The sequence below is a fragment of the Orycteropus afer genome, unplaced genomic scaffold, assembly GCF_000298275.1.
Source record: "Orycteropus afer afer isolate SDZICR_OR568_19922 unplaced genomic scaffold, OryAfe1.0 scaffold00042, whole genome shotgun sequence".
NCBI classification, from domain to species: Eukaryota; Metazoa; Chordata; class Mammalia; order Tubulidentata; family Orycteropodidae; genus Orycteropus; species Orycteropus afer.
The window spans coordinates 9074866-9100819 of record NW_006921629.1 but is presented as its reverse complement, the minus strand read 5'-3'; the positions used below and the strand labels follow the sequence as shown (position 1 = coordinate 9100819).

The 25954-nt window shown below is 50.5% G+C and overlaps 1 protein-coding gene across 1 annotated transcript in view; it reads right to left on the bottom strand.

Moving 5' to 3' along the window:
- Positions 1-25954, bottom strand: part of ABR (ABR activator of RhoGEF and GTPase) — a 184278-nt gene that overhangs the window by 43529 nt on the left and 114795 nt on the right. Inside the window, exons 5-15 of the mRNA XM_007937423.2 lie at positions 22505-22612; positions 19173-19233; positions 13497-13549; positions 12771-12911; positions 10866-10987; positions 9015-9180; positions 6429-6551; positions 5989-6064; positions 5499-5603; positions 4090-4164; positions 115-212 (exon numbers count right to left, since the gene is read on the bottom strand). Coding sequence (XP_007935614.1) covers positions 115-212; positions 4090-4164; positions 5499-5603; positions 5989-6064; positions 6429-6551; positions 9015-9180; positions 10866-10987; positions 12771-12911; positions 13497-13549; positions 19173-19233; positions 22505-22612 — 1128 coding nt within the window. The remainder of the gene's footprint in view (positions 1-114; positions 213-4089; positions 4165-5498; positions 5604-5988; positions 6065-6428; positions 6552-9014; positions 9181-10865; positions 10988-12770; positions 12912-13496; positions 13550-19172; positions 19234-22504; positions 22613-25954) is intronic.

Genomic DNA, 25954 nt, shown 5'->3' with positions numbered 1-25954 from the left:
CAGGTTCAGCCATCGTTTCTGGGCAGGACATGAGCATGGTGGGGGGTGGTGGTGGTGGACATAGTTGGTAACACGCTCAGAGGTCCCTGGGAGGCACCAGATCCCTGCACTCACCTCATCCCACTTGGGCTCTGTCGTGTCCCGAAACACCCTGGTTTTGGCTTTGCTGACAAAATAGCCGAAGGAATCTACCTCCAGGGTACAGTACAGGTCTGCGGGAGGAAGGGCAGGCAGAGACGCAAATGAGGCCCAGAGGCTCAGGAAGGAAAGAGAACACTGAATCTGTCCTTCCCCACATCCCCGTGGGGTGGCATCTTAGCATTCTCCTCCCCACAGCCCTTCCTACTCTCTGCCTTCTTCACAGATGGCTCGGCCCCTCTCCACCTCATTCTCCACCCTCTAGCCTCGCTGGCCTCCTCCCACTTCAGGGCCCTGAGCTGGCTCCCCTCATCCCCAACCTCTGCTTGGCTGCCTCCTCCCCACTGAAGCCTCAAGGTCTTCACTGACCACGTAACTAAAGGAGTTTCTTCTTGCCCACTGATCTCAGGGCTTCTCAACAGGGTTATCACTGGCATTTGAGGTGGACATCACTGGAGAGCTTTTAGCAGCCCTGGCCTCTGAGTTAAGTAACCCCTGATTACTGTGATAACCCAAAATGGCCCCCTATATTGCAAAACTCCCCTCTGGTTTGCTTTTTCCTTTCATAAACCAAAAACAAACTAAACTCACTGCCATTGAGTCAATCTGTCCTTGGGTTTCCAAAGTGGTATGTCTATGGAAGTAGAGATTGCTCAACCTTCCTTCCAAGGAGTGGCTGGTGGGTTTGAACCTCCAGCCTTCTGGTTAGCATCAAATGCCTTAGGCACTATGCCACCAGAGCTTCTGCAAGTAGCTTTAACTAAAATTCTCTGTGTGTTTATTGTCTCTCTTTTGTCCACTGCCTCTATATGAGCATCATGCAGACGGTAGCCTTGTGTTTCTTATCCACTAGAGTACCCTCTGTGCCACAAAAAGTGCTTGGCACCCAGTGGGGGTGAGTGAATGATGCTCTCGTCACTGCCCAAGAGCTTCCGGCAACAAAGTGGTACAGGGTGGGTGGTGGTGGTGGGCTTTCCCTAGTGTCTCCATCTCAAACTATGGCCTGTAACTTTGACCATCTCCTCTTCTCTACCATGAGACCCCACTGATGGGTCACAGTACTGGGTGGTCACCATGAATACTCCGCAAATCTGTACACTCCTTCTGGGACTTGGACCCTATAGCCCCCCACCTCCACGGGAGGTGCCAAGTTTACCAGGGTAATGGTGAGGCAAGGGGTGACTTTGATGCACTATATGAGAGGATGAGGGGGTGGAAGTCAGAGGGAGACATAATGCTTAGGCCACTCACTCCACTCACGCCCCATCACAGAGATGCTCTGGGTTGCTTTCCTGCAGAAGGGAGTGGAGCTGACCCCTGAGAAATCTCTAGCTGAGTACAACGGAGTACAACTGGGTATTGAAATGCAAAGGATCCAGACACAGATTTACAGTTGAACAATGCCAGAGGCCTAAGGCTCCCGCCTCTGCCAGAGAAGGATGTGGGTCTGTGAGGTTAGGAGATGGTGAGACTGAAGTGCGGTCACATTTAGTTATCTTGGTGTGAATGAGCCTCCCAGCTAGGCTTGGGGGTAGCTCATGGGATAAAAGTGAGGGCTTCTGAGCCAAACTGTCTGGGTTCAAATCCTGGTTCTGCTGCTTACTAGCCAGGGAACCTTGTGTGAATCACCTAACTTCCCACCTCAGTTCCTTCATCTGTAAAACCCTAGGCCCGACTATATAGACTTAATGAGTTGACGAGGACAAGAAGCCATGGTAGAAGAGTCTCAGCCCAGTTAGGCTTGACCCTCAAGTCTGAATGAGTTCCTGAGAGGGTCAATGGCAGACAGGAGGAGTGAAGACACTCTGGAGACAAGGAAACATTTCACAGCAGCCCAGGTGGAACTCACCCCTTTTCTAACCACCTGATCCACTCTGGGAGATGGAACACCTGCTCTGGGGGAGGGGGACGCGCCTCCTAGATGGGCCTGCTCCCTGAGGGCTGTCCCCAGACAACTGGAAGGAGGGGGAGAAGTGGTGAGATATCTGTAACCATGGAGATGGGAGGTGCCTGGTTAGGTGTGTTAAGCCCTTGTGAACTTATTAACCTGGCAGACTCTTAGGCAGCATCCCTTCTCTCTGAGAAGGGAATTCTGTAAGTCTAGGAAAGGGCCAGGAAGCTGCCATGTTAACAAGCACACTGAGGGATCAGTGTAGAAGGTCCTGGCTACACTTTGCAAAGGAAAGAGCTTGGGCTTGATGTCTGAAGACATGGGTTTGAGGTCTATGCCACCATCTGTGTGACCCTGGGAAAATCACTTGAGCGCTCCGAGCCTCAGTGTCCTCGTGTGTAAAATGGGAATGATAACCATGACCTCTGAGGGCTGCCTGTACAACCAGAGAAAAGATAATGAACCTGAAAATGCTTTGAATATGCCAAGGCTCTGTCCACATTTTCTCTAGCACCCAGTAAGGTAGCAGGCCCTCTGTTAATGAACTACTTCATTCAGCACTGCTGACCTCCTGTTCATGCAAAGATAAAGGAGACATGGTCCTGCCCTCAAAGACCTCATGGCGGGGCAGGGAGACAAATGACAAATGGCAGGACAGCACAACAGGTCCTGGGACGTGGTTTGTCCAGCTGTGATGGGGACATAGGGAAAGGAGGCTGGTTTACCCCAGGAGCTCAGGAAGGGTTCCCAGTAAATGTTCATCAAGTGACTGTTTTGTGGGTCAATGGCATAGCTTCTTCTTGGTATGCTGCAGGGACAGAGGCCCAGGGCAGTCCTCCCCTGCCCACCAGAAAGGAGTGGGAAGGGCTAAGCTGGAAGGAAAAGAATCAGGAGTCCTGCGTTTCTGATCTTGCACGACATCAAGTCCTTGCATCTGTTTCCTCATCTGGCGAATGGGTAGAAACTATTAGCTGTCAAACCTACTCACAAATCCTTATGTGGGTAAGAAGTAGATAATAAGGATAATTCTATTTTGTGAAGTGTTAAATATTGTCCAGATTTAGTAGATGATGATAAAGAAGAGAAGGAAAAGGGATGCATGTGCCTGTGTGCTAGAGTTACACAGACACTGTCATATTTAAGCCTGCTTTCTGGTCAGTGTTAACAAGTGTGACTGCCTTTTATGAAGAAGGAAGTTGAGGCTCAGAGAGGTTGAGAAACTTGCTCAAGGTCACATAGCTTAAAATTGGTAGATGTCAGAAGAACTAGATGGTGCTGGCTACCACTGTCAACCACTCAGAGGGGGATCCTGGATAGATATGTGGAACAAAACTCAAAATCATTTGGAAAAAAAAAAGAGGGGGGAGGGGACCAGGTTTGCTGGTCTGATAGAGCCTGGTGGAACCACTGAGACTATGGCCCCTAGCTGCCCTTCAGATCGGGAATTGAACCCATACCTGTGGCTTCCAGCCAAACAAAAGACAGGCATATGAGTTGAACATGTACCTGAGGTAGATACACTCCTTGGAGAGAACCATCATGGGAGAAAGAAGGGCTGCTTATGCACAGGGAGACAGCTCAGGGGGCAGGAGTGCATGGAGAGATGGACACAGGGAAGGGCAACTGTGGGGAGGAAGTGGGAGGGAAGCTATTGCATTGGGGTAAACTGTAGTCAATGTCATGAGACAAAGTGTATGTGAACTGCTGTATGGAAAGTGAATTTGCTCCGTAAATTTTCACCCAAATCACACATACACACAAAGGGTAGATGTAGGGTGAGAGTGCAGACACCAAGGGGTGGGTGAGAGGCTTGTAGCTGAGCAGACTTGGAGACAATAAGCAAGGAAGATGTTCCAGTCAAGAGCAGCTGTTTCCTAGCCTTTGGGGGAATGCCCCTATCTCAGGGCCCTCTGGCAGGGCCCAGGCATGAGAAGAGCAGAGCAGAGTAGGTGAGCATGGGAGATCCCACGCAATGAGTCCACGGGGACATCCTTATGAAGGGATGCGCAATGAATGGCCCACCCAACCTCTCCCTAGGGCTGGTGGTCCGGGGCACTTACTGGCTGACTGTTTAAATCCCTTGGCAGAATGGACGATGACATGAAGGAAGCCGTAGAGTCCTGGAGACTCATCGTCTGCAAGAGAGAAAAGCCCCGAGGGGAGGGGGAGATCAGACATTGCTTTGGGCTTCATCCCCATCTCCAGCCCAGGGTGGTGGGGAGGCGGACAGTCAGACAGCACCACCTGGTGGCCAGATGAAAAACATGCCAAAGCCTATTGCTTCCCGGAATACAGTTTTGCCCAGAGGGTGCTGGTGCCCCTTCTCCCCAGCACTCGGTCTGGGAGGCCAACCCACAACTGTCTGGGCCAGGGATTTCATCCTGTTCCCCAGGAATACTTTATCTACCCCCCTCTGAATACTGCTTATTCCTTGGCTGCCCTCCTTGGACTACCCTTTCAAAGTGAAAATTAACCAATGTAACTCACTCTGCAGTAATGGAAGAGAGATGATCCTCCTTTGCCTCCAGCCTGGGACACAGGGGGCTCTACATGACCTCCATATGCCAGGGCGAGCTTGCCTCTAAGATCCCTTCCAGAGAGCTGACCCTTCCCAAGCACTCATGGGCAACCAGAATCCACTCTCTGGGCCAGTTAATCAGCCCTGATCTTAACTCTCCCCTGCTCAGAAACACCACAGGCTCTTCAGCTGACAGCAAGAAGTCCAAACGCCCTTGCTTGGTATTCAAAGCCTTCCAAGATCTGGTCCCTGGAAACCTGTGGCCCTAATCCATATGTTGTTGTTGTTAGGTGCTGCTGAGTTGGGTCCAACTCATAGTGACCCTGTGTACAACAGAACGAAACACTGCCCAGTCCTGTGTCAGCCTCACAATCTGTGCTACACCTGAGCCCATCATCGCAGCCACTGTTTCAGTCTATCTCATCTTATTTAGGGTCTTCCCCTTTTTCGCTGACCCTCCTCTACCTTACCAAGCATGACATCCTTCTCCAGGGAATGGTCCCTTCTGACAACATGACCAAAGTAGGTGAGACAAAGTCTGGCCATTCTTGCTTCGAAACAGCATTCTGGCTGCACTTTCTCCAGGACAGGTTTGTTAGTTCTTCTGGCATTCCATGGTACCCCATTGCCCCATCCCAAGGAAGCAAAAGGCTTCCATTATCTGACTCCATCATAATATGTGAACAACAGAATCCTAGTTTACCAGGATGCCAGATTCTTCTAAGCCAGAAGGGGCCAGGGAGAGGTTGGGGTCCATATCCCGACCTGATGGTTCATATCTCACTGTGACAACGGCGGCTTTTCAAGCTCTCTGTATACCTGACAACTGAGTAGTCCCAGCAGGGCTTAGCCATTTACAGCCAAGTGACTGCCTGAGTCCTTGTAGAAGGCCTCAGCAAGGCCCTGGGGGCTTGAACCAGCAGGTTGGACCACCTCGGTTCTGGATCTTACCATCTTTATTGCTGGTGACAGGAATGTTGTGTACAGTCCTAAGTTTGAAGCAGGATCCTGTGAGCACCTGGAGCTCCACTGAGCTCAAGACAAAGGCCTGGAGATCTGTGGAAGGAGCCAAGAGAAGGGGAAACACCATCATAAGTCCAGTAGGACCTGCTGCTAGAAAACAACTTGGCTCTAGGATCCTTGAGGAGGTGAAAGGCTTAGCAACACTCAACAGCAGGGTGAGGGTGGGTGGATTAGAGTATGAGAACGACTGAACTATGAGTAACTGAAGCTCAGGTATGTGTCTAGTCCTACTGCTAATTCATTGCATGTCTTAAACAAAACACTTATTTGTGTCTCAGTTGCCTGGCACCTCATAGGGTGATTATGAGGACTGAAGAGCAAAGGTTAGTCTTGAAAGTGCTTAAAAATGCAAAAGCTCATCATTGCCACGGACCCCACCCCACCCCACAGGGCAGTGCAGAGCGGGGCGGGACTTTACCCTTCTTCTGTAGTTTCTGAATTGCTTCTCTCCACTCTGACCTCTCATAGTCTGAGGACAGTAAGAACAGGTAGCTCTGAGGAGAGGAGGATAAGAATTTAGTGGGATGAACATGGTCAAATCAAACATATTCCCAGACACTGTCCCCTGCCCCAACACAGATGCTTTTCACCAAGTCACCCCTAGGTTTAGAGAAGGAGGCAGCTGGGGGCGGGGCCTCCTTCCCTGGGAAGTTGGGTGAAAGAAATGGCAGTGCCAGGGAGAGCCAGCAGAGGGCAGTGGCTCCACACCAGGGGGGAGAAGGAGGCCAGAGCCAGATCTGTGGCAGCCTCCTTGGGAAGAGGGGGCCTGAGTCCCACAAGTCAGGCCTAGGAGTCACAGAGTAGGCAGCCCCAGACCAAGAAAAAAGGTTGCCTTTGTCCCATCCTGCTGTTTCTGACCTTTCCATTCCGGTTGTGGATCCGAAATGGGATCGAGGGGGAATTGAGCAGCAGCAAGAACTCATTCTCAAACATCTTCTTTTTTAGGCGCTCGATGGCCCGGCTCTGCCCTTTGTTGGCTTTCTGTAGGGGATGGAGAACACACATGGGTCCTCTGACACTTAGATACCACTGCTCAGTTGCCAGAGCTAAACACAACACTCCCCTCCTTAAAGCCACAGCGCCTGGCCTGGCATATGCGGCCTCCCGATGCTGGGTTCCAGCGCTGCTCCCTGCTCGGCCTGATTTCTCACCGCACTGCCCTGCCCCGCACTACCACGCACCTCCACTGCAGCCTCAGGGTACTACTATTCCCTCTTTATTCAGGGCACCATTTTTATACAATTTTCTAAATATAAATGTATGGTTTTTTTTTATTGTGGTGAAATATGTAACACAAAACATTTGCCTTTTCAACCATGTTTATGTGCACAATGCAGAGACATGAATCACATTCACCATGGTGCGTAACAATCTGTTCCCAAATTTTGCATCACCCTTAGCAAAAACTCAGCTTCCCTTAAGTAACACTTCCATCTTTCCCTCCCACATGCTCCTGGTGCCACTATGGTCTCTATACATACGCCTGTTTTGGATATTCCACGTAACTGCGATCATATAAGGTCTGTCCTTTTATGTCTGACTTGTTCAGCTTAGCATAATGTTCTCAAGGTTCATCCATGTCATAGCATGTGTCAGAACTTCATGTCTCCTTATGATGCACATTATACAGATATATGACATTTGGATTCTCTGTGTATCCGTTGATAGGCATTTGAATCGTTTCCACCTTCTAGCTATTGTGAATAGTGCTGCTGTGAACACTGGTGTACCAGTAGTACCTGTTTTGAGTTCCTGCTTTTGATTCTTTGCTGGGTCATGGTCAAGTTTATATTTAATAAAGACCCTCTCCTTTTTATTAACAACTATCATCCTGCATGTCTCAGTTCTAGCTGTCCTCCATCCTCAGTTAGCACTCATCTCTGCAGAATTTTTACCCATGACACTGGCAAAATTGTAACAGTTACTCAGAGTCAGTGTTGTGACTGTGAGGAAACAGTCACTCTCGCACCCTGCTGCGGAAACATAACCTGATGCAACCTTCTCCAAGGTTAACCTGGCAACTCAACGCACAAACCCTTCGCCCCAGCCGTCTCACTTGTAGGGAAGCTATGACAGAGACGTATGAATGTAGTGATGTTTACTGCAGGCTGGGCTGTTAGGAGTAAAGAAGCAGAAACAATCTAAATAGCCAAACACATTACTGTGCAGTCAAGCAATATAATAAAAGGCAGCTTTTAGAAAGAATCAGCTAGAGCCAGAGTGCTTGGGTTCACTGTTAAATGATAGGGGCAGTTTGGTCTCATTATTTTGTAAGTATTCTATGCATCAGCATAAGCATAGAGTCCCTGGCTGATGCAAACAGTGAATGTGTTTGGCTGCTAACCAAGAGGCTGGAGGCTCGAGTCCATCCAGAGGCACCTGGAAGAAAGTTCTATCCCATGGATTTTGAAACATAGTGCGCTCATTTTCAGACTGTTCTAAACTCACCTGCAGTTTCTGTTTTGATCTCTCTAACTTGAAAGTTTTAACTTTCTGCCTGTGAGGAGCATACTCCTCAGAAGCATAGGAGACCGAAAGGGCAGCACTTGCCCCAAAACAAAGCTCAGAAGGAAACAAGAGCAGGAAAGAAGGATGAATGCACCCAGGGAACCCAAGGAGAAAGCAGGAAGAGTGATGTTACACTGAAGGAACTCCAACTAATGTTACGAAACAACGCGCAAAAACTGTTGAACGGAAAACTAATTTGCTCTGTAAGCTTTCACCAAAGCAAAAGAAAAAATAAAAAAAGAAGAAGAAATGTTAACATTTGAGGAGTATCGTCAACTCTATTATAGTTGTTGATTTCTAATTTCATTGCATTGTGATCCATTAACCATACCAGTGTGCCATCGATTTTCTGAAAACAATTGAGATTTCCTTGAGGTCTAATACTTGATAAGTGTTTGTGAATATTCCATGCACGTTTGGTGAAAATGTCAGTTCTCTACCAGGGCACGAACTTTTATGTATCTTTCGAACGAGCGTGTTAGGTATGAAATTCAAGACCCTGCTCTCATTTATTTGCCTACTTGCTAGGACAGTTTCGGAGAGGCCTCCTGGGTCCTTTTCTCTTGAATACGTCCCACTTTTCTAAGAGAAGGCATTCTTCTCCTCTTACTCCTACTTCTTCTGTAGTGTTCTGTAGTGTTCAACTTGGAGAATGGTGTCATTCTCCAAGTCCCCTGCTATAATCAACCCCACCAAATTCCAAGCACTGCCTCTTCAGGCCTCCCTCCATCTGCTCAGTACTAATCTGCCACAATTGAGGACCCTTTAGCACATCGACACTCAAGGCCTTCCACGGTTGCATCCTGCCTCCCTCATGGACTCCCAAACCTTACAACTTGCCCTCTCTCTACCTCCCCCAGCACACACAGGCCAATGGACACAGTGAAAAGGGCCCACACCCCCCTGTCCCAAGCACAGATGCCAGGCTCTATGTACCTCCTTCTGGATTTCACTCTTGAGGGCAGAGATCTTCATTTTCATGTCCTCCAGCTCGTGGTCTGGGAAAGGGTGTACCTGGGGGCTGGCCTCAGACTCCTCAGGGGATGGAAACACGAGGTCAGCCAGGGGGATGTACCATTTACAGTCATATTGTTGGTGCTTCCTGCAAAACACCAGGAAAGAGACATGAGCCCAAGGGACCTCAGCTCTTCAAGACTGTACTGCTGCCAGGCTTGAAGTCACCTGAAGGGATTTACTGAGAGCTTGTCACAGACAAGAGTAGTCCCTGTCCTCGAGGAACCAGATTAGGATGTATACACATGGAGTCATTATAATCAACCATGATGTCAGACGGCCAAGAACTAAAATGCGTGGGTGAGAGAGCAGGAACTCAGAGAAGGATCAGACCCTTGGCCTGAAGATGTCCTGGAACAGAACACCAAGCAGGTTCTAGGGTGAGTGAGCAGTGAGGTCAGTGACCCTTGGCCTTGCCAGTCTTCTAGCTCAGTATAACTGATGTCTTTAAATATCCCAAACTACTTGATTATCAGCAAGAGGAAGGCTTCTTAGTTGGGCTCATTTGTTTCTATTCCCCATCCCATGTCCTTTTATTCCTTCTAGCCTAGCCATACTTAGTTCATATCCATCATCCTTTATGCTACAAACAGAATACAGATGTTATTCTGAATGCCAACTCTTATCGATAGAGGTCACATGGTGTACTGGGTTGATGATTATTAAGCCACATCCAAGTCTAACAGGAAAGAGTGCAGTGGTTGATTAGTAATGTCTGCCATGGACAAAGGACTGCATGTATGGTTATTATAGCCATCTCTATTTTAGAACTATCTCAAATCTGATCTAGTTACAGAGACTCATCCTTTAACTGTTGTTCATAATAATCTCTCCTTCTCTGACTTCCCCCAGGACTTAGGCTTGTACCTACTATTCTGGCCCCTCAGTGGGGCACTGAGCACATGGCCTGTCTCTCTCTAGACCATAAGGTAGTGTGCCTGGCACACAGTACTTAAGTAAATATAGGTGGAAGAATAAATATAGGTGTGAACAAATACTGAATAACATTTTGTGATCATGGCACAGAGTGAGACCACACTGGGTATTGAGATGGAACTGAGAAGCTTTCAAGTGAGATAAAGCAGGGTTCAAATCCTATCACTAGCTGTGTGACCTTGGGCAACTTATCTAACTTCTTTAAGGTTTTTCTCTCACCTATGAAATGGGGATAATGGTACCTACTTTGTGATGTTGTTGAGAAGCTTAGAAATGATGTATTCAAAGCATTTGTCATGGCATCTGGCACGGGATGTGTACTCAATACATGGTAGCAGAAGATTGAGTGAACTGTCACTGAATTGCAGTTAGCAAAAATTTAGAAATGTCTAAGAGGAGAACGCATAAGTAAATTACGGCATATCCACTTGTAGTAACATGCACATGATTATGAAGATTAGGCAAACAGGGAAAACGCTTATGACCTGAAATAGAAAACACAGGGCCCAAAATTGAGTATTCACTCTGATCACAACTATGTGAAAAACACGAGAATATTAAAACTGGAGGGAAATACAGCAGCAGGAGGCTGGTGCCTGTGTTCGGGCGGGTGATGATTCTTGCTGTAATGTGGCTTCTATTACCGCTATAATTAAAAACATGATTTATTTTAGAAAAAGGCAACGTAGTGAAATCAAATTAATTACTATTTCTTTTCCCCCCAAAAGGAAACAAAAGACAGATTGCCTCAGGCTGATGGGGGGCTGTATAAGGGGTAGGGCCTGGTTCCCCCTCCTCCACATCCCCTCACACCCTGGGCTTTTTCTGCACACTCACCCTGCCGATGTCTTCTTCAGTTTGGCGCAAAGGAGGACGTCTGTAAAGAGGAAGACATGCCGCAGCTTCCGGGAGCTCTCCGACACTTCCACCAGGAAGCCGTCCTTCACCAGCTGCCGCGTCTGAGGGAGATGCACACCCACCCCAGCCTGCTCAGAGAGGAGCGCAGCCCAGGGAACCCCATCCAGCTGGGGAGGGATGGAGAAAGGGGCTGTGTTGCCTGGTGGTTAAGAGCACTGGCTTCGGAGTCATACGAACCTGGGTTTGAGTCCCAGCTTTGCCACATCTCAGCTGTGATCTCAGGCAAGTTTCCTGACCTCTCTGTACCTCACACTTAACACCCTCCGTAAAATGGGGGTAATGATGCCTGCCTCATAAGATAGGGTTCTTCAAGATGGTGTTAAAACACTTAATGTAGTGCCTGGCACCTGATAGGTGATTATGCAATGGTAGCGTCACACCTTCCTGGATGGACAGCCAGGTTCCTCCAGCATGAACCCTCCCGGGGATGCCCCCAGTTGAGCCTAAGAAGCCGATCTAGTTTCAGCCCAATCTCAGACCTGCAGATCCACTCAGGTCTGTTCATGCTGCTTCTGAGTGGATCCTTCGCCCACCCCCAGATCGATGGGGAACCCCAGGCAACCCTCAGTGGGACTGCAGCAGCACCCTGGGGAGACCTGTAGCCACCTCTAACCTGGGCTCTGGGTGGTCAGGAACATTTTGCTCTGTATGGACCTTCCAGAGTTTCCTCCCTGCCCCCAGAGCCGGTGGATTTCTCCATAGCTGTCACAATCTTCCCCAGCCCTCTCTGTCTGTACCATGTATCATCTGCTGTCCTGCGTGTATTATAAACTGTGTGACCTACATACACTGCACTATGTAGGTGAGCATCAATAGGATACGATGACGACGCCTGGAAAGTGATGGTTCTCTAATCCCTTTGCAGAGTTTTCAGCTACCCACAGAGTAAAACACTAGTGACATTGCAGGGTGTTGCAAATCAGGGCTGCGACTACACATGGAGACAGCTTTCTATGCCCTATTAGCCACTCTCCAAGCCTGTCCCTCATTACCTCCCTCCCCAGGAGACAATGGAGCTTCAGAATCTAACAAAGGAGCATAAACCCAGTCAGCCTTCACTCCTAAACTCCACTTAATTATCTCCATTGTATCTGGGCCAGGCTGCTGACTCCCTTGGGTAACTGTCCTTCTGATTCTTCAGATTGGCTCCCCTCACTGGTGTGCCCCCCACCCTCCCACCAAGAAGGGCTCCCAGGGAACTGGAGCTGCTGTACGATAGCCAGGCACCCACACGGGACATTCCTTGTTATGCTCAATACCCTTCACCTCGACCACCCTGCTGGCAGGCTCACTCCCCAGCTCCTGCCCACCTGCCTGCTCAGGCTGATCAGAAGCAGCTCAAAGGCTCCCTTTCCCACTCAGACAGAGCCAGTATCTTCCAGTGGGCCAATGAGGATACCAGACTGGCTAGAGAGTGATGGGTACATTTCAGAACGAAGCCCCTAGAGCCCCCAGCTCCCTGGTGTGGAGGACTATACATGGCGCCTACAGACAAGTATCTCCAGGTAAAGAATCCAGTTCTGATACTTAGGCTGAGAGGCCTAGGACCTGTCACCACCCGTCTCTAGACCTCAGTTTCCTTTTCTGTCTCATCAGATTATTATGAGGCTGAATGAGACATGGGACTGAAAGCTCTCATCCCAGGGTGACTGCCAACTGCAGACATCTCTGCAGTGCAGAAAAACCTCTGGCTGGTGGGAGATGAGGGTTGGAGGGCAAGGGCACAGGGTGGCGATGCCTGTGCTTGAAGGAAAGTAGGAATGGGGGTTCTGCTCCACTGCTGCTCTTCACATTGGCCCCAGAAGTTCTGAGTGCAAGGCTTACCTCGCCCTTGGGAGTTGTGACAGCAGTCCGGCGGGGGTCAATGTCCTCGTTGATGCTGGACAGGAAGTTCTGGGAGATGCGGAGGGCATCCTGGAGCAGTGGGTAGTCTGGATGGTCCACGGGTGTGTGCTTCAGTAGGTCCTGGGAAGGGGCAGGTGGTGAATAGTGGGGAATGTTCTGAGGGCTCAGTGGGGAGATGGGTTGACTGAGAGCGCTCAACCCTCACAGACGGAATTCCAAGGGGGGCAGCACTCAGGGACCCACGGTTTCATCCAGTCATGCCTGTGCAACGTGAACTAAGCACGAGGGTCAGCAGAGCAGGCCTGTGGGCAGTGCCCCTTTCATTCCTGCTGCAGTCATTATTCTTCCCCATGGTGAGGTGGCCAGGCGGAGCCTCATCTCACCAAGCAGCTGGGAAGAGACACCCCTGCTTCCACCCACAGCTGCTCTGAGGCCAGAGGAGACCACGAGGCAGGGGCTGGAGAGGCAGGAAGTGCCTGCCTCCTAAGGAGCATTTGGCCAAAAGTCAAGCTTGGTAGCCAAGCTATATTTAGGCCCTGGCCCCGTTGGCATGGTTACCACAGACCAGGCAGGTGCAGTCAGGGACCCTCTGCCCAACTCCCTACAAGGGCTATTCTCAGAGACTCTAGCACCTTCTTATCCTGAGGTCAGTCTCCCACTCAACTCCCATCCCCTTCCTGGCTATTTGAGGGGGCTGGCACTCACGTGTAGGACTAGGGTGCTCCGAGTGACTCGGTCAATAGGCTTGTAGAGCAGAGCTGTTGGGGAAGCAGGGAGAAGGAGACAGGGTGGGATGAAATACAGAAGCAACTTCAGACCTTAGAGACCGGCTTTATTCCCCCTCCACCCTCTGCCTTGCTTCTCCACATGATCCCCCACTTGCAAGAAGCCAAAGCGGGTTCCTCCAAACTCACCACAGGGCAGACCAGACAACACAGAACAGACAGACAGTCTCACAGCCCTGGCAGCCCACACTCCTGCCTACCCCTGCCTCCTCCACCAGACATGACTTCTCGGAGGGCTGCTCCAGGCCCGTCCTGACCCAGCCTGGCTCACAGCAGGTACAGAGGCTCCCCTGGATCCCACCCGGAATCACAAAGCTACACTAGCCTTCCTCCTGCAGGGCTCCAGCACACCCAGGGTCACAGATGGGACCCCAGGATGGGGAAGGAGACCTGTGGGTTTTCCAGGAAGGGCAGCTTCCCCTGCCCGATCATGCTCATACTCCTCCTGTCTGAGGCCTGGCACCACCTGCTGGAAACAGTGTGTTTCGTTCTGCCCCTCACAACCGGCCTCAGCTCCCTGGGGAAGACCCCCGTACACTCCTGCAAACCCCTAAACAGGACGGACTGGGGCAAAGGAAGCCAAGGAGCTACAGAAAGTCTGTTCTTAAGCAAGTGATGGCCCAAGGGGGCAAAGCCTTTTTGAAGAAAGCCAGGGCCTCTCATGTGGGAAGACCCTGATGAAGTTGGGAAACGCAAGCTTGGCCGATCTCAATTCACCACACCGCTCCGTGACCTCTGCAACCCAGACACCAAGTGAGGATGGCTAGGATTCAGCAGGAACAGGTGGAGGCAGCAGCTGGTGGACCAACACTTCCGAAAACCATTCCCAGCACGCAGCTGTGCCAGGCCCCTCCCCACATGGGCAGCTCAGCTTCAGTCTTGCACCTGGACACTTCTTTGCAGGGTCATGAGCTCTGGCCTCCTATCTCAGGAATCTTAAGAGGCAAGATGGTGGTCCAAGAAGGAGGACTCTGGAGTAGATGGCCCATAGGACCAGGGTGTGACAGGTACCCAGAGAGCCAACACGCATAGCCTAGCTAGACCCCAGACCAGAGTTCCCCACAGCTTGAGATATAAACCCCCCATGTGTTGCTAAGCAGACACCTCAGGGAACAATGTGCTGGCTCCAGAGAAGATGAGGTACTCAGTGGTACACCACGAGCCCTTCTGGAGTCTTTACTTGGTTGCCCATTAGAATCACTGGGGGAGCTCTTCAAAGACACATCTGCCTGCTCCCTAATCCCCACCAACTAAATCCAAATCGCTGGGTGGTGGGACCTGGGTATCAGCATTTTTAAAAGTTCCCCTGCTCCACGAGACCGGAAGAGCTAGATAGTGCCCAGCTACCACCGTCAACCATTCGGAAGGGGATCCATGTAGGAGATCCTGGATAGAGTGGGAGAACAATGTGTAACAAAACTCAAAATCATACAAAAAAAAAAAAAGATCAGGTTTACTAGTCTGAAAGAGCCTGATGAGACCCCAGAGACTATAGCCCCTAACTACCCTTCAGGCCTGGAACTGAACTCACTCCCATGGCTTCTGGCCAAAGAGACAGGCATACAGGGTGAACATTTCTCTCAGGTAGATAAACTCCTTGGAGTGATCAATCATGGGAGAACAGAAGGGCAGTATTTACACAGGGAGATAGCTCAGGGAGCAGGAATGCATAGGAAAGAACAGAGGGAACAGGTAACTACAGGGAGGAAGTGGGAAGAGAGTTGTTACACTGCAGGGAATTATAGTCAACGTCATGAAACAAAATGTGTATGAACTGCTGTATGGAAAATTAATTTGTTCTGTGAACTTTCACCCAAAAATCCCCTGTTGATTCTGGTGTATGCATATGGGTTGAAAATCACTACTTTATGCAAACACACTTCCTATGGTTTTATTTGTAGCCTTTTACTTAGCAATTACTTTACTTAGAAATTACTTAGCACTACTTTCTAGAAACTCTCCTCATGGGCTATGGGGGCTCAAATGGGGAGGTGGCAGCTCCAGGAGTGTCCTTGGACAGTGAGAGCAGAGCCTAGTTATCAGCCTAGAAGGGACCCATTTCTGAGGCTGGTTCAGGTCCCACCTGTGGCTTAGCCCATCTTGTGGGGGTGGGGAACACACCCAGAGAACTCTGGAGACCCAGGGGGAGAACAAGTTCAGCAGACGTCTACCAGGGGGTAGGGGTGGGGTGCCTCAAGCCCCAGGTCCAGGGAACATGCACCGTCAGCCCCTCCTTCCCTCTCTTGGTCCTGGGAGGCAGAGGTTTCTGACTAATCTCAGAGGTCTGCACAAACAGCTTGGGTTTCAGAGAGTTATTAATATGCCTGCAGCTACCTCAAGTCCACCTGCCTGGGGTGGTGGAATGTGTCCTGCAGTCTTGGCTGGGAGGAGGGAAGGACAGCTGGGAGTGGCGGGCGAAATGCAGAAGGAGAGCCCAGGGGCCCAGCTCTAGGTCCACAGGCACATGTCGAAGAAACCAGGGGCAGAAGAGCAAGCCCAGTGCTGGAGCTCCCCATGGCCTGTGCTCCCTGCTTAACCTGAGAATTCAAGGGAGCACCCCCGCAACCCCTGCCCCTTTACCTGCTCCATGGCTCTGACAGGTCAACCTGCCTCCAGCCTCTGCTTTACCCTCTCCACACCCCTCACTATGCTGTTTCCATCCTGCCTGGGATGCCCACCACTCACCAAAATGCACAACCCATTTCTCCTCTACCTCAGGAAGCCCTTCCTGACCAGGACTTTTACAAATAGCACCTACCCCATTTAGAAGTCAGACCACTGACAACAGCAAAGTAGCCTCTACCTTATTTACCAAGTACTTTCTCTGTGCTCAAGGAGCTCTGGTGGCGCAGTGCCTAAGGCATGTGACTGCTAACCAGAAGGCTGGTGGTTCAAACCCACCGGCCACTCTGCAGAAGCAAGACTGGGCAATCTACTTCCATAAAGATTTTACCACCTTGAAAACCAAAAGGGGGTCGTTATAAGTTGGAATTGACTCAATGGCAGAGGGGGTTTTTTTTTTTTTTTTTTCCTCAATGGCATTGAGTTAACTGCTTTATGTGCATGATCTCCCAGGATTAAAAATGAAAGCAATTATCATTAATCCCATTTTATAGATGAGGAAACTGAGGCACAGGAGAAATTATGCCGCTTGCTCATAGTCACAGGGTTAGGAGTAGTGGCCCCTAACTTTGAGCCATTTTCCTCTGGAGGGGAGGGCAGCACCTGTAATTGCTCAGTGAACCTCAGGAGGAAGACAGGGTCATATCTGACTCACCTGGGAGGCCCCCACAGATCTGGCGTGGAGCTGTACAGGTGGGTGCTGAGTAAGTACCAGTCGAGACAGTTAGCTCCAGAGTGAGTTCAGGTGGCCCAGTCATTGCAGGGCCCCCAGACCTGGCACCCCTCAGAAGGCTGAGAAGGTTCTCATCAGTATGGATCAGCACGGGATCATTTGTGCCTCGTGTCCCCCATTTTGAAGCCAACTTCAAAGACAGTGTTGCAGGGACCAAAGAAATCCTGGACACTAGGTCCCAGGCCAGTTTTACTAAGACCCACACTTCCTTCTGGGGAAAGAGGAGGAAGTAAAGAAGCCATCCTGTTTCTTTTTTAGGGAGGCAGAGTTGAGACTCGGCTTACTTCTAAGTCAAACCAAAACGAGCATTTCCCCTCTGATCTTCAGACAGGCCAATTGCAAGTCCAGCTTGCCATCTGACCCCAGGCCGACAGAATCTGAGCCATGGTGAAGGGGGCAGGGCAGGTGCTCCCAGAAACACAAGTTCCCACCACTGTCCTACTGGGGCAGGGGAGAAGGGTCAGGGTTACCTCTCTCATGACAGGTCTTTGACACAGGGTAACCTGACAAGGTAAGGGGACAACTGGCCACACATAGCCCCTCCAGTACAGTGACCTCTGGGAGATAGCCCAGAAAACTTCATCATCTCTCCTCCAGCAACCTGCCACTCCCCTCAATTCAGCCTTCCACAAGGAGCTCCAAGTTACCACGGAGATATGAAAGCAAAATGACTGAGAAGGGTACAGAGAAAAAAATGCCTCGTGGGAGGGAAGAAGAAGGTCCTAGAGGCAGCCGCCTGCCACTCCAATTCACAGGGGCCCAGAGTAGCTGGCCTGTAGGCAACACTTGCCCCCCACAGCTCTGCCAAAGGCAAACATGGTGACCCCTAAGGCCCTTCTTGCATCAGAGATCAGAGCCCACCAGCTCTCAGACAGCATCCTGCCCAGACCTCCTCCAGCCCCTATTAGCAACAACCTGGCTAACAGCACATGCCAAGGAGCCCCCCTCCACCCGAGGGAAAGGCAAGGAGGATGCTCCGGGTCCCTTCCATGGTAGGGTTGGTTTGTGACCTTCACAAAGCAACAGCCAGCCACACCGCCACACCTCCTTCTCCCACTACTATCCACTGCCGGCCTTCCGGCTAAGTGCCAAGACCTCAGCTTCTGCTGCACGCAGCGAAGGGTCGCCAGTGGCTAGAAACGAACCTCCCCAGAGCAGCCCAAGCCCTTCCTGCTCTCCCAGCCGCATCCATGTTCTCCCATTGCTGCTGATCCGAGACGAGAGGATGTAGAGGAGGCAGCATGTGCACTCCGCCCACAATACCCTGGCCGCACAACCTTCCTCTCTTCTCTCTGGGAACAAAGAAACTCCCAACTTCTCCCTCCAGCCCAGGCTGGCACCCACTCTGTTCAGTGCGCTGCTGTCCAAACCATCCGAAACTCTCCGACTGGCCACTGTTGATCCCTCTCCGGCCCCAGGGTTACCACATCTGCAGGTACAGCCTGGTCACTTTCTTTCCTTAAAAGCCTCTCCAGGAAGTCAGCCAAACCTCTCAAGGTAACCCGCCAATTGCCCACAGATCTTCAGGGGCACCTGTATCTTTCTAGCCTAGTCCTTCCATTTCAAAACCACGCTGCCGTGAGCAACCCCCAGGCTCTTCAACTCAAGGCGGAAAGCTGGCCAGGATGGGGGTAAATACATATCCAGCCACTTGTCAACTCTTCCTTCCCTGCTGCCTCCCAAACCTTGATAGCACATCTAAGCCCACTGCAGCCAGCTCCAGGAGGCGGGAAAGCACCCCACCTCCCAGGGATGGGGGCCAGGGTTACCATAGGTGCAGTTACAGCAGAAACGAATGATGAGGAGGATTTCCATGGCAGCCTGGGTCCCCGCGGCGTGAGCACACGGCCATCGCTCCCGGCTCCCCAGCTCCCATCAGCAGCCCGGCCACTCAGCCACCTTGCCGGCTGCTGCACAGCCTTCAGAATCAAGCCGCCGCTTCCGAGTGCTCTTCCAGCAAGAGGAGGGGGAGGGGAGCGCAAGTGGAGAGGCGGGAGGAGGAGAGGGGAGGCGGAGGGGAGCAGAGCGAAGAGCCTGCTGGCATCCTAAGAAGGAGCACGTTTGTAGCTGGCCGGCTGCCTGGGGACATGTGAAGCTGGATTCCTCTCGTGTACACACACACACACACACACACACACACTCGCACACACACATCAGCAAGGAGGGCACTGCATTCACACACTTAGTCCACAAAACCAGACAAAGGAAGCTGACTGCTATCCTGCCCATTCCCCAAAGTACCTTCCATCGTGACTGACGTGTGGCTGTCCTTGGAGTCCTTGGGACCTTTCACTTTGAGTTCCTGCCAAAGGGAAGAGAGGAATCACTACCTGGACTGTCCCCCACCTCCCCCACACCCCAGTATGAACATAGCAGGAAGAGAGGCTCTGAAAGCCAGGGTGAGAGAAAAGGACATGAAGGGACATGAGGCCCCCTCTGTTTCACCACCCTGTGCCCCACCCATGCTCTCCTGGAGCCTCGTGGATTCCGGTGGATTCCAGTGGCCAGCCAGGGTAGGGCCAAGAGGGAGGGGACTCTAGGTGTCAGAGTTATAACAAGTTGTTAGAGAGGACTGTGAAGATGGGGGCTCTTCAGATTTATCCCCTTAAGCCCCTCCCCACCAACATTGAGGGTATTCCAAAGAATAAGCAGTGGCAAGAGCCACTACTCAGGAGTCTTTACACATCAGCCTGGAGCAGACAGGGTTTGGGTCAACAAGTGCCAGGTGTCCCAGCTGATCCTTGGGAATGGGCAGCCCTTGAGATAAAGAGTAAGTCGTCCTGCACCCCACACACAGGGAAGCAGGGAGACTGGGGAGAGACACTGCCCGAGTCAGGGCAGTCCAAGCGACATCCGACCCATATCTGTGGTCATCGAGTCAATTCCGACTCAGGGCAAGCCCAGACGCTTACAGGGTAGAACTGCTCTGCAGAGTTCTCTTGGCTATGATCTTTACAGAAGCAGATGGCCAGGTCTTTCTTCTGCAGTACCGCTGGGTGAGTTTGAACCACCAACCTTTAGGTTAGCAGTTCAGTACAAACCATTTGTAACACCCAGGGACCTTCAGTGAGGAGGGAATCACCCACCCTCCAGCTCACCTGACACTATCCGCCTACCAGTGCCTGTACTGGGCATCAATCAGAGAGGAAGCTACAGGGAGGAAAGCGCTGACACCCCTCTGCACCCCAAGCAAAGTGGCCTTGTAGAGAGACCTGTTGTTGTTGTTGCTATGTACCGTTGAGTCGGACCCGACTCATAGTGACCCCTCCTTGGGCTTCTGAGGCAGTATCACTGTGGAAGTAGATTGCCCCATCTTCCTTCCGAAGAGTGGCTGGTGGGCTTGAACCGCCAGCCTTCTGATTAGCAATGAAGTGCCTTAGGCACTATGCTACCAGAGCTCCCGGTAGAGAGACCTAGCAGTGAGATAAGCCAGGGAGGGCTCATCTGATCCAAACCTCTTTTCTTAGGCTTAGAGAAAGAGGCTGCAGTCCAGCCTGGCTAGTGGGACAATGTGCCTGCAATGGGAGCTGTAATGCAATCTCTGCTGGGTGGCTCAGTGCACAGGGCCTCAAATGGGGGTGGCAGCAGGCAAGCAGGGGACAAAGTAAGGACAAGGTCAAGTGCCAGGGGATATCGCTTGCTCTGCCTGGGAGGAAATGCCCAGGCAGCAGAGTCCCACATTACCTACTCATGCCTCATGCTGTTTCTAGACAGAGAAAACCCCAAGGGATGGAGCAAGGGCTTGTGTGTGTGTGTGTGTGTGTGTGTGTGAGTGTGTGTGGTGGGGGAAGGTTCAGCTTCTCCAGACTGTCTCTGTGCCTGGTGCCTGGATTCCCAGCTTTAGGGAATTTTTCTGCACACTCTCCAGTGCTGCCTAGAGGTATGAAATCACTCCTCTGCAGAGGAGAAGGGCCTAATTGCAGTAATTAAGTGGCAGCGCCAGCAGGAAGAGACAGCGTCAGCATGTGAGTCGGGGTGAGGAGCCACCTGGCAGGAGGCCACAGGCCAGGCTCTGCCCTTGGGAGCCAGCAGACTTAGGAGGGCCTGGGGATGGCTACAGGGCACAGGCAATCCACCCAGGCCAAGAGGCGACCCCACGTTCTCTGGGCAACCAGCAGCCTGCACAAGGCCACTCTGAACAACGATCAGAGAATTCAGGTTGCTGCCAAGGAGGCTGGGAGCCACAAAGGGAAGCCCCATTCTCCAGCCTCCTGATGTCACATAGAGGGACTTCCCCACCCTTCACTCAGGCCTCCCAGGCAGGTTGTGTGACTCACTGGATCCATGGGTTTGAGAGAAAACACTGAGCTCAGTTTCTCCTCTCTACCTGCTTGGGTGGCTGTAAACTGAGTCAGGGGGCTGGTATTGCTATCATTGGGGAAGTGAGTCTGGTTTCCCATCCCTGCTGGAAACGGAATACATAATTTCATTCTGGAGGTGACGGTGAGCAAGTCCAATGTGGCTACAGGTGCAAATCCACATTTTCCAACCCTGCTTTGACTAATTACAAGGCTGACGTTTTGATCTCCATCTGTGCAACTCGTGTGTCGCCTCTTGGTTCCAAGCTGGGCATAACCTGGGACCCCAGTAGTTTCAGGAAAACCAGCCTGCATCTCACCAACTTTTCTGGCATCAGAGCAGATATGTGGAAAGCAAAGGGCCAAGAGGGGCCTTTAAGGCAGGACCTGAAAAACTGTGGGAGCAGCTTCCTACCCCAGAGGTTCTCTTGCCCTGAGCCTGGAGCCAGGGACTGCAACTACAAGGCTAGTGGCTGAGGGCTATCACTGGAGTATTTCTAGATAAAGAGGTGAGTTGGGCTGTGCTCCTGAAAGAGCCCAGTGCATGCATCCCCTTCCTGCCACTTCCAGAATAGATGTGTCAATAGCAGATGATACCACATTACCTGTCCTGCAGAGCAACAAGGAGGGACGCCTTGGTTGCAGCAACAGGCACAGGCATGTTTGCAACCAGAGGACCTAGGGGTTCTTTTCCACATAAGAGTTGCTCTTGCCCCTGTCTCTTGCCCTTGCTGGTGGGACTGCAGAATCCCAGAATCAACAAGGATCTTCGAGGTACAGTCCGGACTTCCTCAAATTTTCCTAATCATAAACATCACCTGGGGAGCTGATAAAAAATACAGATTCTCGGGCCCTGCCCCAGAATCTTCAGAACCAGAAGCTGCAGGTAAGGTGCTTGGAAATCTGCATTTTAAACTGTGTCCCTGGGACTCTAATCAAGCAAGTTTGGGATGACAAGTCCAGATGCCTGATTCTCAGGGGCCAAGAGAAGGGAAGTCACTTGCTCAAGGTCACCACAGCGTGGGAGAACACTGCTTTTTGTCTCCCGTTCCTCTCTCTAAAATAGAATAATAATAATAATAAAAATCAAACAAATCGATATTCTTACATTAAGAAGGAAAATGTCAGGTGCAGGAAAACAAATATCAGGAGAAGTGTTATCTGTCAGGGGAACCACTTCCCTAACCAGGAAGCAGCGTAAGTGGCCGGCCCGCTCTGAGCCACCCCCAAGGCTATTGTCATTGATTGGGGTGGCTGTGTGAGGAAGCTGCCCACCTCTGAGATCTTCTGGAACTGGTTGTTGGACTGGCTACACTTCTCAGCTGTCTCCAGAGCGACTTTATAGTTATCCACAAACGCTTTGTACACACCAAGCTGGCTGGCCTGCGGGGAAGAGACAGGGAATGGAGAGAGAGGAGTGGGGTGGTGGGGGGGGGAGATTCATGAATGGATGAAAGCTTAACCAGAGCACCTGGAATTCCCTTAGAGCTCAGAACCTCCAGCTCAGCTCCAATGGCTAGCTGGGTACGGAGGGGAATGGCAGAGATATACATACTACTGTATCCCTTTGAACTTGGTGGTTTCCATGGAAACAGGCTCAGCCAATAAGGTTAACAAGGGGGGTGTGGGTGGAGGGGCAGCACAGGGCCTTTGTTGGCCGCCAGAAATTCAATTCTTCACTGCATTTGGCTTTATTTAGCATTGTCAAGGTCTCACAGGGGTTGAAGCCCCTTAATGCCTCACACCTCCTGCACATCCTGGAATTAGCTGGTGGGGGTAGAGACAGAGATGGGGAGAGGAGGATGGCTAGTGTGTGGCCGGCTCAGCCTGAAGCTGAGCTCCCAAGCTGAGGGTATGGCACAGCACTTAAAGACACAGTCTCCACCTCCCTGGGTCCTCAGGTCCCCTCCTCCATTGGCCTCTAAGGAGCCAAAGCTCCTGTCTCATTACCCATTTGACATCACTCAACTTTACACACAGCTTTCCAATCTCCCACCACACAGGGCCTCCCCTCTCTGTGAGGTGGAAGAGATCTCACCATCCCTTTCGGCAAAGGGGAAAATGAGGATCATTAATCCAATTTCTCAAATATTTATGTAAAGCCTCCTCTGTGCTAGGGATATGCACTTCCTTTTACAGAAGCAAAGGGTGGAAATTCAAATTAAAACCACAATGAGATACCATTTCACATCCATCAGACTGGCCAAAATTTAAAAGTCAAATGATCTGCAGGGTCAGCAAAACTGTAGGGAAAGAGGAGCATCCCAGACTGCTTGGGAGGGTATAAGTTAGCATGATCATTTGGAGAGCGACTAGCACAACCACAGCCGACCACCACCCATCTGCCAGCTTGTACTGTGGAGGCTTGTGTGTTGCTGTGGTGCTGGAAACTATGCCACTAGTATTTCAAATATCAGCAGAATCACCCGTAGTGGACAGGTTTCAGCAGAGCTTCCAGACCAAGACAGATGAGGAAGAAAGGCCTGGTGATCTACTTCTGAAAATTAGCCAGTAAAAACAGAACACTATCTGACTAGCTTGCTCTGGACACATCATTAAAATCCAAACCACACCCATTGTCATCGAGTTGATTCCAACGTATAGCCATCCTATAAAGACAGGATAGAACTGCCCCATAGGGTTTCCAAGGCTGTAAATCCTTATGGAAGTAGAGTGCCACATCTTTTTCCCCCAGAATTGCTGGTGGATTCAAACCACAACATTCTGGTTAGCACCCAAACACTTAACTACTGCACCACCAGGGCTCCTTGGACATGTCGTTGTTGTTGTTATTTGCTGGTGAGTTGGACCCGACTCATAGCCACCCCTCAAGTAGATTGCCCAACCTTCCTTCTGAGGAGTGGCTGGGGGTTTGAACTGCCAGTCTTCTGATTAACAGTCAAGTACCTTAGGCACTATGCTACCAGAGTTCCTGGACATGTCGTTGTTGTTGCTGTTGTTGTTGTTATGTGCTATCGAGTCGGACCCAACTCATAGCGACCCCTCCTTGGGTTTCCAAGGCGGTATCACTATGGAAGCAGATTGCCCAACCTTCCTTCCGAGGAGTGGCTGGTGGGTTTGAACCGCCAGCCTTCTGGTTAACAGTCAAGTGCCTTAGGCACTACATTATCAGAGCTCCTGGACATGTCATTAGGAGGGATCAATCACTGGAAGAGGACATCATGTTTGGTGAAGCACAGGGCCAGTGACGGTGAGGGAGACCCTCAGTGAGACAGACTGGCCCAACAGCCGCAGCAATGGACTTGAACATGCCGGGACTGTGAGGATGACACAGGACCAGGCAACACTGCGTTCTGTTTCACATTAAGGTTGCCACGAGTCAGAGTCAACTCCGTGGCAGCTAGCTAGCTACCCAGTAAAGCTGAAAATATACTTAGCAAATCTACTCTTACATACAAATCCTAGGCCTGTGCTGTCTAATATAGTAGTCACTGACTACATGTGGCTGCTGAGCACCTAGAAAGATGGCTGGTCTCAATTTGGGTATGAACATTGGATTTCATAGGCTTAATATGAAAAAAAGAGAATGTTAAATATCTCATTGATAATTTTAAAAATATTTTATGACATGTTGAAATGACAGTATTTTAGATTTCTCTGGGCTAAATAAAGTATATTCAAATTAATTTCACCCTTTAAAAAAAAATGAGTCGACTGTGGAAATTTAAAATTACAGATGACGCTCACAGTACATTTTATTGGCTGGCACTGCTCTGGAGAAATGTACTTATGTGCCCAAAGAGACTCTTCCCCATAGTGGAAGGATCAGAAATGAATGCTCACCAACAAGGAAACCCACGCAACACACAGCAGTTGAAATGAATGAGCTAGATGTATGTGAAGCAACACCGGCAAGTTTCAAAACAAATGTTGAGTGAGTTGCAAAATACATAAGATATGACACATACATACACTTAGATACATTTTAAAAGTATATGTAATGCCATAAAAAGATACAGATATGTGGTAAAAATACAAACTGCAGCCCCGAAGGCTACACGCCAAATTTATTCCAGTAGCAGCTTCTAGGGAGAACGGAAGGGCAGTTTTCGTTCCTTAGTTAAGGAAAGGTTTGCCATATATTTTCTGAGCTTAACATCTGTTAATTCTAGGAGGTGACCACACAGTTGTTTGCTACATCAAGATTTTCTGATCTGCATTTTTTTCTCTAATGAAGTAGCAAGGGAGTTCAGCTGCCGCAGGCTTCTGCTTCCCACCAAGGTGCTGGGGAAAGGGGGCTGCCCTTTAGTCCCCCCCCTCCCCAGATGACATTGCTTTCTGCAGAATCTTTGTGCTCCTCAAGGACCCAGATAGGCTGGCTACAAGGGGAAAGAGGGTGCTCATAGCATCATCTAGCCCTTGAGCCTCCCAAAGTGGCCGGACCTAGGGAAGCCAGAGAGGAGAAGGAAGACTGAATGTTTGGGGAGAAGCCAAGGCCAGAAAGTGCAGGTATTGGGCCCAGAGAAACTAGATGTTTCAAAAAGAAAAATCTTGGGAGAGAGGCAGGAAGAGATGGGGTTAAATTCCTTTTCCAGGGAGAGTACAGGCCCACTGGTGTTCTGAAGCTGCAGGAGATGTGTGAGACAGTTTGCAGTGTAGTAAATTACTTAGTGTGGCTTTTCTACCCATAAGTCTTTGTAAACTCCAAGGTGGGAATTGCTATTAGCAACTGAGGAGATCCTGATTTTAAAGTCGCCCACCTGG